At 48.7% G+C, this 18,174-nt stretch overlaps 1 protein-coding gene across 1 annotated transcript in view; it reads right to left on the bottom strand.

Moving 5' to 3' along the window:
* SETBP1 (SET binding protein 1) overlaps window positions 1-18,174 on the bottom strand; it is a 436,393-nt gene that overhangs the window by 13,818 nt on the left and 404,401 nt on the right. Inside the window, exon 4 of the mRNA XM_060236218.1 lies at window positions 14,704-14,877. Coding sequence (XP_060092201.1) covers window positions 14,704-14,877 — 174 coding nt within the window. The remainder of the gene's footprint in view (window positions 1-14,703; window positions 14,878-18,174) is intronic.

The raw sequence follows: 18,174 nt of genomic DNA on the forward strand, positions 1-18,174 counted from the left end.
AAGCCAGCTACCACCAGTTCAGTTTGCACTTGATTATCCCAGATGGTGCGGCCTAATATGTTAATGAGCATGTGACTTAATATACTACTATTAGGGGATGTGGTCTAATATGCTACTGAGTCCTGCTGAGGTTTTTCTACAAAAAAGTCCTGGACCTATGCATTTGCCTAGGGTAACAGGTCAGGTGTGTGTGTGTGTGTGCGCCAAATTAGGCTCTTCCCCGCATGGCGCAGAGTGTTAAAGCTGCAGTACTGCAGTCCTAAGCTCTGCTCACAACCTGAGTTCAATCCCGGTGGAAACTGGGTTCAGATAGCCGGCTCGAGGTTGACTCAGCCTTCCATCCTTCCAAGGTCGGTCAAATGAGTACCCAGCTTGCTGGGGGGAAAGTGTAGATGACTGGGGAAGGCAATGGCAAACCACCCCGTAAAAAGTCTGCCGTGAAAATGTTGTGAAAGCAACATTACCCCAGAGTTGGAAACGACTGGTGCTTGCACAGGGGGCCTTTCCTTTCCTTTCCACATGACTTCAAATAGAAAAACAATTATTTGCATTAATTTTCCCCAGCCTGAATCGTTCTCCCTCAACAGAGCACTGTTTTTTAAGTTGATAATCTTGTATAGTCCACGAATGATGTTATAAATATCCAAATGGCCCTTGGCAGAAAAAAGGTTCCCCACCCCTGTTGTACGGAGTTATAGCACTGAAGAATGGTTAGTCCTCTCTACTTTGACTGGCAGTGGCTCTCCAGGGTCTCGGGTGGAGAGCTTTCAATTCACCTATTACCTTATTCTTTTCACAGAAGAGGCCGGGAACTGAAATTGGGATTTGCTGCAAGCAATGCAGATGCTCAACCAACGACCCATGGTATTCAGCTGCTGTTGCCTCCAGAGCTGGAATCCAAAGCTACAATGTATACACGATTCTAAGAATATTCTCAGTACATCTCCAGGAAATCAATAATTGACTTCAACTTGCAAACACTTCTTCATATGTTCAGTCGCACCCCCCTCCATTGAGACGGTCTTCACCCAACTGAAGAACTTTGTCAAAATGGGCCTAGACTGTCGGCTCACTGAGAGTGACAGGAAGCACTTGGTTCCAGAAACATGAAAGTTAATTTTGGGAAAACAATTTATCTCATGATTAGGGTTTGTAGAGTCTTTCGGGATCAAGTGCCGTGTTCTACTGGAGAAAGTTTTCCTTCCAGACGTTTCGTTCTCAGCTGCGGAGAACATCCTCAGTGGCGTTGCACTTTGCTCCCCATCCCCAAGCACCAAGAATACAGAGCATCACTGCCCCAGACAGTTCCAACAATATGCTGTGGCTAATAGCCATTGACGGGCCTCTGCTCCATATTTTTATCCAATCGCCTCTTGAAGCTGGCTATGCTTGTAGCTGCCACCACCTCCTGTGGCAGTGAATTCCACAGGTTAATCACCCTTTGGGTGAAGAAGTACTTCCTTTTATCCGTTCTAAACTGACTGATCAGGAATTTCATTGAATGCCCACGAGTTCTTGCATTGTAAGAAAGGGAGGAAAGTACTTCTTTCTCTACTTTCTCCATCCCATACATAATCTTGTAAACCTCTTATCATGTCACCCCACAGTCGACGTTTCTGCAAGCTAAAGAGCCCCAAGTGTTTTAACCTTTCTTCATAGGGAAAGTATTCCAAACCTTTAATCATTCTAGTTGCCCTTTTCTGCACTTTTTCCAATGCTGTAATATCCTTTTTGAGGTGCGGTGACCAGAATTGTACACAGTATTCCAAATGAGAAAGCACCATTGATTTATACAGGGGCATTATGATACTGGCTGATTTGTTTTCAGTTCTCTTCCTAATAATTCCCAGCATGGCGTTGGCCTTTTTTATTGCAATTGCACACTGTCTTGACATTTTCAGTGAGTTATCTACCACGATGCCAAGATCTCTCTCTTGGTCAGTCTCTGCCAGTTCACACCCCAACAACTTGTATTTGTAGCTGGGATTCTTGGCCCCAATGTGCATTACTTTGCACTTGGCCACAATGAACCTCATCTGCCACGTTGACGCCCACTCACCCAGCCTTAACAGATCCCTTTGGAGCGCCTCACAATCCTCTCTGGTTCTCACCACCCTGAACAATTTAGGGTCACCCGCAAACTTAGCCACTTCACTGGTTGCCTCTGTCTTGTGACGAGACCTGGGAGAGCACCCAAATAGGCCGGATGCTGCAGAAGAAGATTCCGCCTGCGGTACCACTTGCCTATTTGACTGGGGGAAACTGCCATTCTTAGCGGCGAGGTGCAAAGATCCACCTTGGGTGTTAAGGAAGCGACTTTACACCGAATCAGACCGTTGGGTCAGTTTGCTCAGTGCTGCAAACTCTGGCTGGCAGCTGTACCCTGCAGTTTCAGGGAAGGGTCTTCCTTGTCGCCTGCTGTGTGAAACTGGTCGGAAATGCTGAGGACCAAATCTGGAGCTCCTATCGGTAGCATGTGTGCTCTGCCAGTGAGTTGAGGGCCAGCGTCAATGGACGCTCTGTTTTGCAGGCCCTGTAGAACTGTAATAGATCATGCAGGGCCCTGATCTCCAAGGGGGGTGGAGGCCAGGATGGTTTTCCACCCACAGCAAGCCCTACAAAGGAGTCCTGGAGAAAGTGACAGCCCTGGAGTCTGACAGTAGTTTCAGTAAAGATACTTGTCTCCCATTGTCCTAAGAACAGCCCCGTAGCCAGAAAAGTTTGGGTGGAGGGCCTTGGAGATTTAAAAAAAAAATGGTGGTGGTGGGGGTCACGGGGCTTGGCTGCTTCTTCCCTGCTGTGGCCAGCCTGCCCAGCCCCAGCTCTCTTGCACTCTCTCTCTGATTGTTGCCCTCTCGCTCTCCCCGTTGCTGTCACTCTCTTGCTGCCGCTCTCTCGCTTTCCCCCTGTTGAGCTCTCTCACTGTCGCGCTCTCACTTTCCCCCTCACTGTCGCTCTCTCACTTTCCCCCTCACTGCCACTCTCTCTCTCTCACTGTCGCTCTCTCACTTTCCCCCTCACTGCCGCACTCTCTCTCACTGTCGCTCTCTAGCTTTCCCCCTCATTGTTGCGCTCTCTCACTGTCGCTCTCCCCCTCGCTGCCACTCTCTTGTTCTCACGCTGTCTCTCTTGCTTTCTGGCAATTCTCCCTTCCTGTTGAAGACCTTCCAATTTGTCCCAATTACCAATCTCGCATCTTGTGCTCTCTCTCGCTCGCTCTTGTTGCTCTCTCATGTGCTCTCTCCCTCCCTCCCTCTCCAACGAAGGGGCCCTACAGAGGGAAGGGGTTTTTAATAGAGCAACCTCCCCCCCCCCACCCTCCGTAGCTACGAGCCTGCCTAAGAAAGCGATTCACACAACCCAATTGACCCGGCAAGGTCTGGTCTGGGTGCAGTTCATTGAGTCCTGAAGTGGTCATGCGAATGCTGCAACTCGTGCCACACATGTTGCAGGGTGTAGCAATGGGGTTGGTGGGGGGTGGGGGGGAGGAGAGACAGGGATCTGAGTGAAAGGCCAGAGAAGGCTTTGCCAGCTCAATAGCCGGCCTTAGGCTGTCCATTTGGTTTGAATCATGACCCCTGCTTTCCGCCTCCCCTCTGCCCCCCAGGAAAGCATTTTCAATTAATTACAGGATATCCACAACACCATCTCCCAGCCTCATTAACACAGGCTCCTTCAGTTTTCAATAAAGCGCCTCAACATCTGGGTGACAGACCAAGTAGCCGCTTAATGAGACTTGAGCGGTGTGGTGAGGCTCACCCTTCTTCTGAACTGAAACACACAGTTGCTCTCCTCCCTTCTCTGCTCTCTGGATGATTAAACTGCCCTTCGATTAGCTCTTCAACTTGTTCCTTCAAGTACCTCCATTCGCGTGCCTTCTTAGACTGCTACGTTTCTTCCCTGAATACCAGTTTCTGGGGTGGGCCACATCTGTCTGTGTGTGTGTGTGTGGGGGAGGGCTTTGCACCTGGCTTGCGGGACTTTGGCAGGGCAACTGATCAGCCACTCTATGAAAGAAGACGCTAGCCAGCTTGGTGTAGTGGTTAAGTGCACGGACTCTTATCTGGGAGAACCGAGTTCGATTCTCCACTCCTCCACTTGCAGCTGCTGGAATGGCCTTGGTTCAGCCATAGTTCTCGTGGGAGTTGTCCTTGAAAGGGCAGCTGGTGTCTCAGCCCCACCCACCTCACAGGGTGTCTGTTGTGGGGGGGGGGGGAAGGTAGAGGAGATTGTGACGGCTCTGAGATTCAGAGTATAGGGCAGGATATAAATCCAATATCATCATCTTCTTCTTCTAGACCAGACGGACCTTTGGTTGGATCCAGAAAAGCTTTCTGTAGGCCCTTCTCTCAAACTTGGTAGTGATGGAAAGTGATATCGAGTCATAGTGACACACGGGTTTTCCAGGTAAGAGATGTTCGGAGGTGGTTTGCCACTGCCTGCCGCTGCATAGCGATCCTGGAGTTCTCAGTGGTCTCCCATCCCAGTACTAATCAGGATCGATCCTGCTTAGCTTCTGAGATCGGATGAAATCTGGTTAGCTTTGGGCCATCCTGGTTGGGGGAAACTTGACTTCACCCAAATTCTCAGTTGGTTGATGCGACTGGGACATTCTAAGACTGTCCTCACCAACAGATCTGCTCTTTCTTCTTCATTGCTCCTTAATGTTGGATTGCCGTACCGCCAACTTAAGAGACGATGATCGCGGTTGCCATCTGCCTCTTAGCGGGAAATAGGCAGGGTTTCTAGTATTTACATCAAATTAAATATTTTTATCGCACTTTCTTCCAAGGAGCTAAGAGCAACATCTGCTCTCCTCGTTTTATCCTTGCAACAAGCATATTAAGCTGAGAGAGAATGACTGCCCGTAAATCACCAAGTGACTTGCACCCAACATGGCTTCTCTTATGTTCTTATAGACAGCTTCAAGAGGGGATTGGATAAACATATGGAGCGGAGGTCCATCAGTGGCTATTAGCTGCAGCTTATCGCTGGAACTATATGGCCCTATACGGCCGAGGACCTGCCTACCTTAGGGACCGTCTCTCCCCATATATTCCCCAGAGGGTACTCAGATCTGGATCACAAAACCTATTAGTAATCCCCGGGTCGAGGGAGACGAGATTGAAGGCTACCAGAGAAAGAGCCTTCTCTATTGAGGCCCCCCCACTGGTGGAACCAACTCCCAGACGATGTTAGAACTTTGCGGGACCTTGCCCAGTTCCGCAAGGCCTGCAAAACAACATTATTTCGAATGCCCTTCAACCAAAGTACCTAGATGCCCAACACCACTGAATGTATGGCATGGGATTTAGCACCCAAACTGTTGTTTTAAAACTGTATTAATAATTTTAAATTGTAAACTGTTTTAATTTTTAACTGATTATTATTGTGATTGTTGTAACGGTTTTATTGTTGATATTACAATGTTGTTAGCCACCCTGAGCCTGCTTCGGCGGGAAGGGCGGGATATAAATATGAAAAATAAATAAATAAATAAATAAACTCTGTCTGGGGCAGTGATGCTCTGTATTCTTGGTGCTTGGGGGAGGGCACAGTGGGAGGGCTTCTAATGTCCGGGCCCTACTGGTGGATGTCCTGATGACACTTGGTTCTTTTGGCCACTGTGTGACACAGAGCGTTGGACTGGATGGGCTGTTGGCCTGATTCAACATGGCTTTTCTTATGTTCTTATGGGACACAGAGTGTTGGACTGGGTGGGCCACTGGCCTGATCCAACATGGCTTCTCTTATGTTCTTATGTGACACAGAGTGTTGGACTGGAGGGGCCACTGGCCTGATCCAACATGGCTTCTCTTATGTTCTTATGTGACACAGAGTGTTGGACTGGATGGGCCACTGGCCTGATCCAACACGGCTTCTCTTATGTTCTTATGTGACACAGAGTGTTGGACTGGATGGGCCACTGGCCTGATCCAACATGGCTTCTCTTATGTTCTCTTATGTTATGTTCACCCAGGTTTCCCTGGCTGGAATCAGACATTCTGACCACTAATTCACACTGAGGTGTGCTGGGCGAATCCCCTCTACCCTTGAGATTGTGTAAACAAGTTTTTATCTCATGTTAACAGGCCAATCGGGACTTTGATTTGATGGTTAGGTCAACCCCAGGTGTCTGCCCTGCTTTCTACTATGCCCTGTCAATCAAGGCTCAGGGACGGAACTGTAATCCCAGGTTTTTCCTAAGGGCTTGATCAGTTTAATTCTGCAAGTTACCTTGGTCCCAAGATGGATTAGGGCCATCGAGGACAGAATTCATTATTACGGCCTTTCCAAACCATATCTCAGTTCTCTCACTTATGATAGTGCTGGGGAGATAGTGAAACAGAGAATATTGGACGTTGTCAGACAAAACCACCTCAATAGCACAACTGAATGGCAAGCTCTGACAGAACCAATCAACAGGGTGACCTCGATGCTCTACTTATACCGCTTAACAAACAAGGAATACAGAAGAACGTTTACTCTTATGAGGTGGGACGTTCTCCCTTCAGCGGTGGTGGAGGGGAGATACAAAAAGGTGCCGTTCCAAGAACGATTACGTCCCTGCCGCAGCAATGATGGTATCGAATCTCTAGTCCATGCCATATTTGACTGTGAGGCTTATAAGGATCATCGAGAAGTACTTCCGTTTTCCACGGCCATACCTTTTGCCAGTAGCCGAAAATCGCAACTCCTTAAGAATCTTCTTAGCGATTGGAACCCTGAGGTTACATACAAGTGAGCAAAAATTTGGCTGGCTTGCCACAAGAGTAAGGAAAACTTTTAACGATTCAGTCAGGAAATGGCTAAACACTTTTTGCCAATCTGTTGGCTGTAACTGCCATGTTTTGTTATACTTGTAGTTTTATGGCAGTATCTTATGCCTTTTATGTATGATTTTTATGGACAATCCGTTTTGATTTTGTATGATTTTACTGCTTTAAATCCTGGCTTAGGCAGTGAAGAAATAATTCATTTATTAAGGGAAGAAACAAAGAGGCTTTTAGTTTATCCTTGGTTTTAACACTGACTTTACATCTTCAGCGTCAGTGTCTTAAAAGTCTGTATTCGTATTTTATGTATATTTTAGGTGGTATCATATTTTAGTGTATAATAATTCTTGTATATTTATATCACCTTTTATTGGTTATGAATTGGACTTTTTATTAATTGTTTGCTGGTCTATGACCGTTATAAATAAATAAAGAAAGTAATTCTAGGTGTTACTGGCTGCCAATCGTATACCGGATCCAGTACAAAGTGCTGGTCATAACCTTTAAAGCCCTATATGGCCAAGGACCGACCTACCTGAGGGACCGTCTCTCCCCATATGAGCCCCAGAGAGCACTGAGGTCAGTGGGGAAAAGCAGACTGAATATCCCTGGGCCAAAAGAAGTTAAACTTCAAAGCACCCGCACTCGGGCCTTTTCCGTTGCGGCCCCACAACTCTGGAACCAACTCCCAGAGGAGGTGCGGGCCCTGCGGAACTTAGACCAGTTCCGCAGGGCCTGCAAGACCGCCCTCTTCAAACAGGCGTTCACCAATAACTGAATTAATGTTTACCGCCAGATTAATAACGTTTACCGCCAGTGTTAATTTAGGAATGTTTTAATTAATTATTGACTATTGACTGGTTTTAATGTGAATTTTAATGTGAATTTAATGTTTTTATTATTGTATTGTTTACTTGAAATGCTGTTAGCCGCCCTGAGCCTGCTTTGGCGGGGGAGGGCGGGATATAAATAAAATTTTACATTACATTACATTACATTACATTACTTCCAGGTTTGCTGAACATCAGCTGGATTCAGATGACCAATCTGAGCCAACGTAGGCGCTCCCAGGGCTCTTTTTGTAGCAGGAGCTCCTTTGCTTATTAGGCCACACCTCCTTGATGTAGCCAATCCTCCAGGAGCTTACAGGGCTCTTCGTACAGGGCCTACTGTAAGCTCTTGGAGGATTGGTCACATCAGGGGTGTGCGGCCTAATAGGCAACGGAGCTCCTGCTACAAAAAAAGCCCTGCTAAAAACTAGACTCATCTGACGTTTGTCCTTCATTGTCACGTCTTAAGAATTCTGTGATGCGATACAAGTTACAAGATTCCCAGAACATAATAAGCTTCTGTCACCAGCTTTGACTCTAAGAAGAAATGACATGTTACTAGTCTGATCAGAATCTCATTTCCCTTAGAAAGCCATTTCTGAAAGCTAGGAAGGAGCCTCAAACCCTCCCCCTCTCCCCTAACATGGACCCCCGTCAGCAAGTTCTGCTGCAGTAGGCCCCACCTACTGCAGCAGCCACTTTGGGGCGGGCTCTGCCCGTTGTGACAGTCACTTTAAGCTTGGTTCCGCCTCCTACGGGAGCCATTTTGTGATTGCACCTCCTACCCTGTGCACCTGCTACCCCGTGTCAGAATTCCAAAAGTGCCCACAGGCTCAAAAAGGCTGGAGACCCCTGGCCTAGCCCCTTCCAACCAACCATGTCGATTTGTCTCTGTGACACTTAGGAGTAGGTTTGCCAGCTCTGACTTGGAAAATTCTTGAGATTTGGGGGAGGGGGGGGTGGAGCATAGGGAGGGGCAAGACCTCAGTAGGGTCGCCAGGTCGCCTCGCACATCCAGTCTGATTCAGCAGGGCTCTTCTTAGGTTCTTATGAAGGCACTTCCCCCAGGCAGATAAAATAGTTAAGATTAGACAGGCACGGCTGCCAGTAGCTGCCAGATAGCTACCAGTAGGGAAGTGGTAGTGAAATCTTCTGCCACACCCCTCCTGCATTTCCTGCTGTCTGACTGCGGGTGTGTGCAAGCAAGGCGGATCCACTCTAGGCGTTCACTGGTATTCTGTCTCTCTATTTAAGAACGTAAGACTCTGTGTCACACAGTGGCCAACCCCCCCCCCCACCAAGTGCCATCAGGAGGTTCACAAGTGGGGCTAGAAGCCCTTCCACTTTGCCCCCCCCCACTCCAAGCACCAAGAATACAGAGCATCACTGCCCCAGACGGTCCCAACAATATGCTGTGGCTAATGGCCACTGATGGACCTCTGCTCCATATTTTTATCCAATCCCCTCTTGAAGCTGGCTATGCTTGTAGCCGCCACCACCTCCTGTGGCAGTGAATTCCGCGTGTTAATCGCCCTTTGGGTGAAGAAGGACTTCCTTTTATCTGTTCTAACCTGACTGCTCAGCAATTTCATCGAATGCCATGACTTCTTGTATTGTGAGAAAGGGAGGAAAGGACTTCTTTCTCTACTTTCTCCATCCCATGCATAATCTTGTAAACCTCTATCATGTCACCCCGCAGTCGACGTTTCTCCAAGCTAAAGAGCCCCCCAAGCGTTTTAATCTTTCTTCATAGGGAAAGCGTTCCAAAGCTTTAATCATTCTAGTTGCCCTTTTCTGGATTTTTTCCAATTTATACCAATTTATTTATACCCTAATTTATACCCCGTCCCTTCTGCGAATGGCTCAGGGCGGCTTAAAGATCACTGCCGCAGAGCGTATGGCTGCTAAAAACGTAAGTAAAAAACCAAGCCCAAACTGCACTAAGGGGGCGGCACACAACAACCACGTGATTGTGCCGAAGCACCCCTGTGTGATATATGGATGCCTCACCCGAATGGGATTTGTCTACTCCATTTCAGGGCAGTGCAATCTGAGACACCTCCCACGCGCATGCAAGCTGCCCCGTCTGTACCCAGCCATCAATCACTATCGTGTGAGTTGCATTAGGACATCTCGATGCATTCTTTGTTTCTCCCTTGGGATTCTCTCACCGCCCATCTGTTCTTATTAAAACGGGATTAGACAGATTCGCGGAGAAGAGGTCTATCAGTCACTCCGAAAGGTAAAGACTACAAGCACAAGTCATTTCGGACGGCAGACTTTTTACGGGGCGGTTTGCCATTGCCTTCCCCAGTCATCTACACTTTCCCCCCAGCAAGCTGGGTACTCATTTTATCAACCTCAGAAGGGTGGAAGGCTGAGTCAGCCTCGAACCGGCTACCTGAACCCAGCTTCCGCTGGGATCAAACTCAGGTCGTGAGAAGAAGAAGAATTGCAGATTTATACCCCGCCTTTCTCCCTGAATCAGAGACTCAGAGAGGCTTACAATCTATGTCTTCTCCCCCTACAACAGACACCCTGTGCGGTGTGTGGGGCTGAGAAGGCTCTCACAGCAGCTGCCCTTTCAAGGACAGCTCCTGCGATAGCTATGGCTAACCCAAGGCCATTCCAGCAGATGCAAGTGGAGGAGTGGGGAATCAAACCTGGTTCACCCAAGTAAGTGTCCACACACTTAACCACAATAGCAAACTATCTCACAATACTGCAGCTGTACCACTCTGCAGCACGGTCACTCCTAGCCATGGTGATAAACATTTTCGAAGGCAGTAAACCTCTAACTCCTGGCAATGTCAGGGGACGGCCTTGAGCTCTCTGCCCTGTTGTTGGACCTCTTTAGCTACTCGTTGGCCGGTGTGTCAGACGGAATGCTGGACTAGATGGCCCACTGATCTGATCCAGCAAAGCTCCTTCTCGTGTTTTTATCTACTGGCAGGAGAGGAAGGGTCATCCGTGCTCCACAAGGTCTCTCCATCCTTCTCTGATGAGCACACGGTGACAGATACTTCTGCTATGGTGGCTTAGTTTTCCTCCAGGTGCACGTCTCTCTGCCTTGAGGCACAAAGGATCTATTCAGCATATACGAAGAGACGGATTAGATTCTAGTGGTGCCTTACAGACCAGCAGGATTGCTGGGGTAGAAACTGTTGAAGATCAGAGTTTTTGAGGATCGTCACACACAGAATCACAAAGTTGGAAGGGGCCATAAGAACATAAGAAAAGCCATGTTGGATCAGGCCAATGGCCCATCCAGTCCAACACTCTGTGTCACATAAGAACATAAGAGAAGCCATGTTGGATCAGGCCAATGGCCCATTCAGTCCAACACTCTGTGTCACATAAGAACATAAGAGAAGCCATGTTGGATCAGGCCAAAGGCCAATCCAGTCCAACACTCTGTGTCACATAAGAGAAGCCCTGTTGGATCAGGCCAATGGCCCCTCCAGTCCAACATTCTGTGTCACATAAGAACATAAGAGAAGCCCCGTTGGATCAGGCCAAAGGCCAATCCAGGCCAACACTCTGTGTCACATAAGAACATAAGAGAAGCCCTGTTGGATCAGGCCAATGGCCCCTCCAGTCCAACATTCTGTGTCACATAAGAACATAAGAGAAGCCCTGTTGGATCAGGCCAAAGGTCCATCCAGTTCAACACTCTGTGTCACATAAGAACATAAGAGAAGCCCTGTTGGATCAGGCCAATGGCAGATCCAGTCCAACATTCTGTGTCACAGAAGAACATAAGAGAAGCCATGTTGGATCAGGCCAATGGCCCATCCAGTCCAACACTCTGTGTCACAGAAGAACATAAGAGAAGCCATGTTGGATCAGGCCAATAGCCCATCCAGTCCAACACTCTGTGTTACAGAAGAACATAAGAGAAGCCATGTTGGATCAGGCCAATGGCCCATCCAGTCCAACACTCTGTGTCACATAAGAACATAAGAGAAGCCATGTTGGATCAGGCCAATGGCCCATCCAGTCCAACACTCTGTGTCACAAAAGAACATAAGAGAAGCCCTGTTGGATCAGGCCGAGGGCCCATCCAGTCCAACACTCTGTGTCACACAGCAGCCAAAAGAAACCCAAGTGCCATCAGGAGGTCCACCAGTGGGACCAGGACACTAGACGTCCTCCCACTATGCCCCCCCCGCCCAAATAACCCAGAATACAGAGCATCACTTCCCCAGACAGAGAGTTCCAACAATAAGCTGTGGTTAATAGCCATTGATGCACCTCTGCTCCATATGCTTATCCATTCCCCTCTTGAAGCCAGCTATTATGGCCATCAAAGCCATCTAGTCCAAACCACTGCTCAATGTAGGATCAGCCTACAACCGGAGTGGCCAAACTTGCTTAAACGTAAGAGCCACACAGAATAAATGTAAGATGTTCGAGAGCTGCAAGACAAGGAAGGAAGGAAGGAAGGAAGGAAGGAAGGAAGGAAGGAAGGAAGGAAGGAAGGAAGGAAGGAAGGAAGGAAGGAAGGAAGGAAGGAAGGAAGGAAGGAGGGAGGGAGGGAGGGAGGGAGGGAGGGAGGGAGGGAGGGAGGGAGGGAAGGAAGGAAGGAAGGAAGGAAGGAAGGAAGGAAGGAAGGAAGGAAGGAAGGAAGGAAGGAAGGAAGGAAGGAAGGAAGGAAGGAAGGAAGGAAGGAAGGAAGGAAGGAAGGAAGGATAATATAGTGGGTTCAATGCAAGGAGGAGACGAGGTTGCAGTGATCATAGCTCTCCTTATTAATTTCAGCATGGTAACGGCTGAAGTACAAGACTGCTGAACTGGGCCAAAAGGGCCAACTATATACACTTCAAGGTTCCCACGCTAGGATGACATTGGACCATTCAAACCAGCAGGGGGCCCTGATTGGAGCAGGGCAGCAGGGATTTGGATCCTACTGCCTATTGTTCCCGAGTCCCCAAGCTCAGTCCTAAAGGCTCCAATGAGCCAGGCAGGAACACTAGTTATAATACACAACATTAGTCCACATACACAACGGAAGGGAGGAAGGGATGGATGGAGGGAGGGAGGGAGGGAGGGAGGGAGGGAGGGAAGGAAGGAAGGAAGGAAGGAAGGAAGGAAGGAAGGAAGGAAGGAAGGAAGGAAGGAAGGAAGGAAGGAAGGAAGGAAGGAAGGAAGGAAGGAAGGAAGGAAGGAAGGAAGATAGATGGGGGAGGGAAGAAGTGGTGGAAAGAAAGCAACTTTAAATGCATTCTCCTAGCTACTAGTTGTCTTGGCTTGAAGAAGTGATTTAAAGGGAGAAATGCCTTCTCCAAGCCAGTTGACGGGGTGGTGGGGGCTTCAAGAGCCATACAATAGGTGTGAAAGAGCCACACGTGGCTCCCAAGCCACAGACTGGCCACTCCTGCACCCAACAAGTGTTTGTCCAGCCGCTACTTAAATATTGCCAATGACGGGGAGCTTGCCATCTTCCTTTGTCAGGTTCTCTGCCACATTTTTGGCTTTCCAAAGTATGCTAAGTTTCATTACTTGAATGTCTGTATGCAACCATGTACCTGCCAAGGGTGCTCATGAGGAAGAGAGGAAATGCACATAGCTTTCTTTTGTTTGATTTAGAGCACGGGTGTCAAACATGCAGTTCGAGGGCTGAATCAGGCCCCCAGAGGATTCCTATCAGGCCCCCAAGCAACTGGCTGGCTGTGTCCTTCTCCCTCCCTCTTGCTTCTTTCTGCACAACAGCTTGCTTTGCAAGGCTTACTCAATCGCACAGGAGCTACAGAGGAAGAGGGGGGAGGCAGAACTTGCTTTGCTAGGCTCTCTCGATCACACAGCAGAGCTACTGAGCCAAGCCTCTCTTCCTTCTATTGGCTGAGGCTCCCCTTCCCAGTCCCCTGGGGAAGGAAAGAAAGAGCCAGAGCTTCCTTTGCCCAATTCCCTGGATCCCATAGGAGAAATACAAAGAAAACATCTTTAAAACCAATGAGTGCTAACGTCTTAAGCATGTTTTAAGTTTTTAAAAATATATTTGTGTTTGTGTTCTTTATAAAATCTATATCTCTGCTACCTAATCTTAAATAGGTACACACATGGCTCGGCCGGGCATGGCTCGGTCCAACCCAACATGACCTGGCCCAACAAGGTCTCATTTATATCAGATCCGTCCTCATAACAAATGAGTTTGACACCCCTGAAGTGTAATTAGATAGCACAAGCTACTTCCTTATCTCGTTGCCACGGCAGTCTTCTGATAGCTCTCTCTCTCTCTACATTTGCCACAGCCTTGGGTGAGATGGGAATGTTAGCATAGAGGTGAATCTCTGTGGGAATACATTTTGAACGTAATACCAGTGGGAAACAGTGGCGCTAGAATGCAACCGTTTGTGTGTACTATAACTACCCCCCTGTAGCTACCAGCCCTCGGTTCTCGCAAGATCCTGTCCTGATGCATTTCCTCAGTTCTAATAAACTTTATCTATATTTGCATCCGAGGAGTTTGTACGATTGATACCTGGTTGAGCCTGACACCCTTGGGAGTTGATTCCGCTGTTGAATAACTCTGACTGTCAAAACGATTTTCCTAATATCCAGCCAATACTGAAGATTAGCCAATTTGGTGTAGGGGTTAAGCGTGCGGACTCTTATCTGGGAGAACCGGGTTTGGTTCCCCACTCCTCCACTTGCACCTGCTGGAATGGCCTTGGGTCAGTCATGAAGGGTGAAAGAACAGCTGCCGTGAGGTTGTCCTCTCAGCCCCACCCACCTCACAGGCTGTCTGTTGTGGGGAAGGAAGATAAAGGAGATTGTGAGTCACTCTGATACTCGGATTCGGAGTGGAGGGCGGGATATAAATCTCATATCACCATCATCAATACCTTCCTGCCCCTTAATTTAAACCCATTATGGTGAGTCCTCTCCTCTGCCGCCAACAGGAACAGCTCCCTGTCCCTCTCTAAGTGACAACCCTTCAGGAGAGCAATCAGGTACCGCCTTTGACTTCTTTTAACCCTTCATTATAGTGTGGACGCTCGAAAGCTCAAACCCTGGAAATCGTATCGTTCTCTAAAGCGCTACTGGACTCGAATCTGCCGCTGCAGTCTTCTGAAACAATTTGGCGCGCCAATTACCTGCTTCAGAGGCTGCCGCTGTCGATGAAGGTATGCGAGATAATACTGGAGTCGAGGTCATGGTGACGCCGTCGAGAGCCGCCGGTTTCCGGCGGGTTGTCACGGCGGAAGCCGAACTCTCGTTTTTATGATGAAAGGAGATCTGGTCCACTTTGAGGTGGGAACTGGCAAGTCCTGGAAAAGACAAACAAGGGTAATTATTAAGGGGGGGGAAGAGGGGGGGGAAACACCCTGGCTTTGATAAACGCCCTGCTGAGTATCAAAAGGAAGCCGACCTCCCCAGCTTTCTCTCCTTGTAAATGAGCTTCTAATACCAGCAAGGATTATGAATTTCTTTTTATTGGGTTTTGGTTCATATTGCCTTAGGACATCACGTAAACATTGACTCCGAGCCAACACATTATTGCCTCGCAAGTCTATTTTTAAGACAATATATGGAGGAAAGATTCTAATCACATCTCTATTTGGAGCTTGCCTTCTCATGTGCCTCTCCTCCCCCTTGTATCTATCATACAATCGCAAAGACGAGAACGGGCAAGAATATCATTATCGTCCAGCCGTTTTACCCTCCAGCGTGGAAGTCCTTGGCGCTTGGAAGGCACAGAGCACGAAGCCCTGCTGCACGGGAAACGCGACTGACAGCTACTTCACTATGTACATTCATTGGGTTTTGTATCTGATGCCCAGATTCTGCGAGAACAGAAGAGAAACCATGCTGGATCGGACCAGTGATGCCTCTTTTCCAACACTCCGTTTCACACAGTGGCCCGCCAGTTGACTTTGAGGGCCGACAAACAGTGAACCGAGGCCGAAGCCTCCACTTGAGTTTGCCTCCTCCTCTTGGCCTCAGGACGTGGAGGTTTCGTTTAGTCATGGTTAGAAGCCACTGATGGATGGATCTATCTTCCATGAATGTGTTTAATCCCCTTTTGAAGCCAGAGGGAGTCAAAGGCAAACCACCTCTGCTTCTCACTCGCCTTGACAGCCCCTTGCTGGGATTGTCATAAGTCTAAGCCAAGCAGGGTTGGCGCTTGGGTGGGAGGTAAACAGGGTCGGTACTTGGAAGGGGGACCACCAAGGAAGACGCCAGAGAAGAAAGTAACGGGAAACAACTTCTGCTTCTCGCATGCCTTGAAAGCCCCTTGCTGGGATTGCTGTAAGTCAGTTGTGAGTTGACAGCTCTTGCACACATACAACCATGCTTGCAGGCATTACTACATCCGCTGGCAGGGAATTCTACTACAAAATTGTGCGTGTGTGCGAAGTGCTGTTTGGTCACTCCTGATTTACAGCAATCCTAGGAATTAACGACCCCCAAAATGTCCTGACACTGAGGGCTGCGACTTCTTTTATAGAGTCAACCCAACGGGTGATTGGCACATGGAATTCACTGCCACAGGAGGTGGTGGCGGCTACAAGCATAGACAGCTTCAAGAGGGGATTGGATAAGCATATGGAGCAGAGGTCCATCAGTGGCTATTAGCCACAGCGTACTGTTGGAACTCTCTGTCTGGGGCAAGTGATGCTCTGTATTCTTGGTGCTTGGAAGGGCCAACAGTGTGAGGACTTCTAGTGTCCTGGCCCCACTGGCGGACCTCCTGATGGCACCTGGGTTTTTTGGCCACTGTGTGACACAGAGTGTTGGACTGCATGGGCCATTGGCCTGATCCAACATGGCTTCTCTTAAGTTCCTATGTTAACCCATCTCATGGAGGGTCTCCCTCTTTTGCTGCCTTCAACTTTTCCTCACATTCTTGTATTTTCCAGTGACTCTTCTCAGACTGGACCAAAATATGATAACCTCAGTTTGGTCATTTTAGCTCTTATTTATTTAATTATTTATTTATTTATTTATTTATTTATTTATTTATTTTTCGATTTATATCCCGCCCTTCCCACCGAAGTGGCTCAGGGTGGCTTACAACATATAAAACTTACATAGCTTTGGCTTAAAAACAATTACATAGCAACAGTTAATAAATTAATAAAACATAGGACATAAAAACCAGTGGTCTGTCAGAATGCATTCTAGCTCCATCCAAAAATTCTCAGCGTCAATTAGTTGTAGGGCAGCCGGAAGAGGACTGTCTTGCAGGCCCTGCGGAACTGTCCTAGGTCCCGCAGGGCCCTCACCTCTTCCGGCAGCTGGTTCCACCAGTAAGGCGCCGTTACCGAGAAGGCCTGATCCCTGGTGGATTTCAGACGGGCCTCCTTTGGCCCGGGGATCACTAGCAGGTGAGAGGGAGAGTTAGGGAGTTTGATTTTATTCACAAACTCTTAGGGAGAGTTCGAGTTTGATTTTATTCACAATGAGATCACCCACTGAGTAAAGAAGCATTTAATTTCATCTGTCTTGGTGGTCTCAGGGGGGGTGGGGGGTGGGCTCCCTCTGGGAATCCTACCCCCCCAGGGAAAGTGCATGCGCAATACATAGCCTCTCCTCTCCCGGTGTAGTGAACGCCGCGTGGTCACTGTCTGGCTATGCCTGGCAGATGGTCACTGCAATGGCCTCTCCTGCATTACTGCATCCGTAGCAACACCTTCTCGCTGGTCCCCCCCGTTTTCACAGAGTTTGCTACGTCATGGTGCGACCGAATTGTCCGGCGGTATAACCGGATGGGCAGGCTGGGCCCACCAACTTCGTCAGCCTAAGAGAAGGAAAACTCTAACATCAAACCCGGGCAGATAGAGCTCGTTAATGTAACACCTACCACCTGGAGGACTCACTGCCGGCGTCCCGGCTTACTGGGCCATGGCAGATGACCCCCAGGTGAAAGGGTGGAGCCAGTACCGCGCACACTGCACTTCACCTAAAAAATTCCTCTGCGCAGGCCTGAAGGGCATATCCACACACACAACCCACAACGCATCAAGTCCTGCAGCGATAGGCAAGGGGCGAAACGGCAGGTGGAAGGTGCCACTGGAAGCCGCAGTCCCGATCCTGCATGTAGGCGGTTCAGGATATTGGTCGCCTGATGCTGACCCGGAGACGAAAGCATCTTTCGGCAGCACCCTGAACGACCAAGCAGCCTTATCTAGGGACAGCACTGCTTGCTCCACACGGAGAGGGGCCTAGAAAAGGTGGCCTAAACAAAGCTCGTCTCCCCCACCCCAGTTGGCTAGCCGCGGTCAACGGGCATCCTTACTTGCGGTCGAAAAATAACAACAAAGAAAAGGCATGCACCTGCCTCACAAAGTGTGCAAAGACTAAAGCTTGCGTGTTGGAACATCAGAACCATGCTTGACACAGTAGGCAGTGGTCGCCCTGAACGACGCTCTGCTCTAGTTGCCCACGAACTTCTCAGGTTGAATATCGACATAGCAGCTCTCAGTGAGGTCCGTTTCCCTGAGGAAGGTAGTCTTCAAGAACACGGTGCTGGCTATACCCTCTACTGGTCGGGTAAGTCAAAGGCTGAGAGCCGCCTTTCTGGCGTTGGCTTCATGGTCAGGAACTCCATTGCCTCCAAACTC

The sequence above is a fragment of the Heteronotia binoei genome, chromosome 4, assembly GCF_032191835.1.
Source record: "Heteronotia binoei isolate CCM8104 ecotype False Entrance Well chromosome 4, APGP_CSIRO_Hbin_v1, whole genome shotgun sequence".
NCBI classification, from domain to species: Eukaryota; Metazoa; Chordata; class Lepidosauria; order Squamata; family Gekkonidae; genus Heteronotia; species Heteronotia binoei.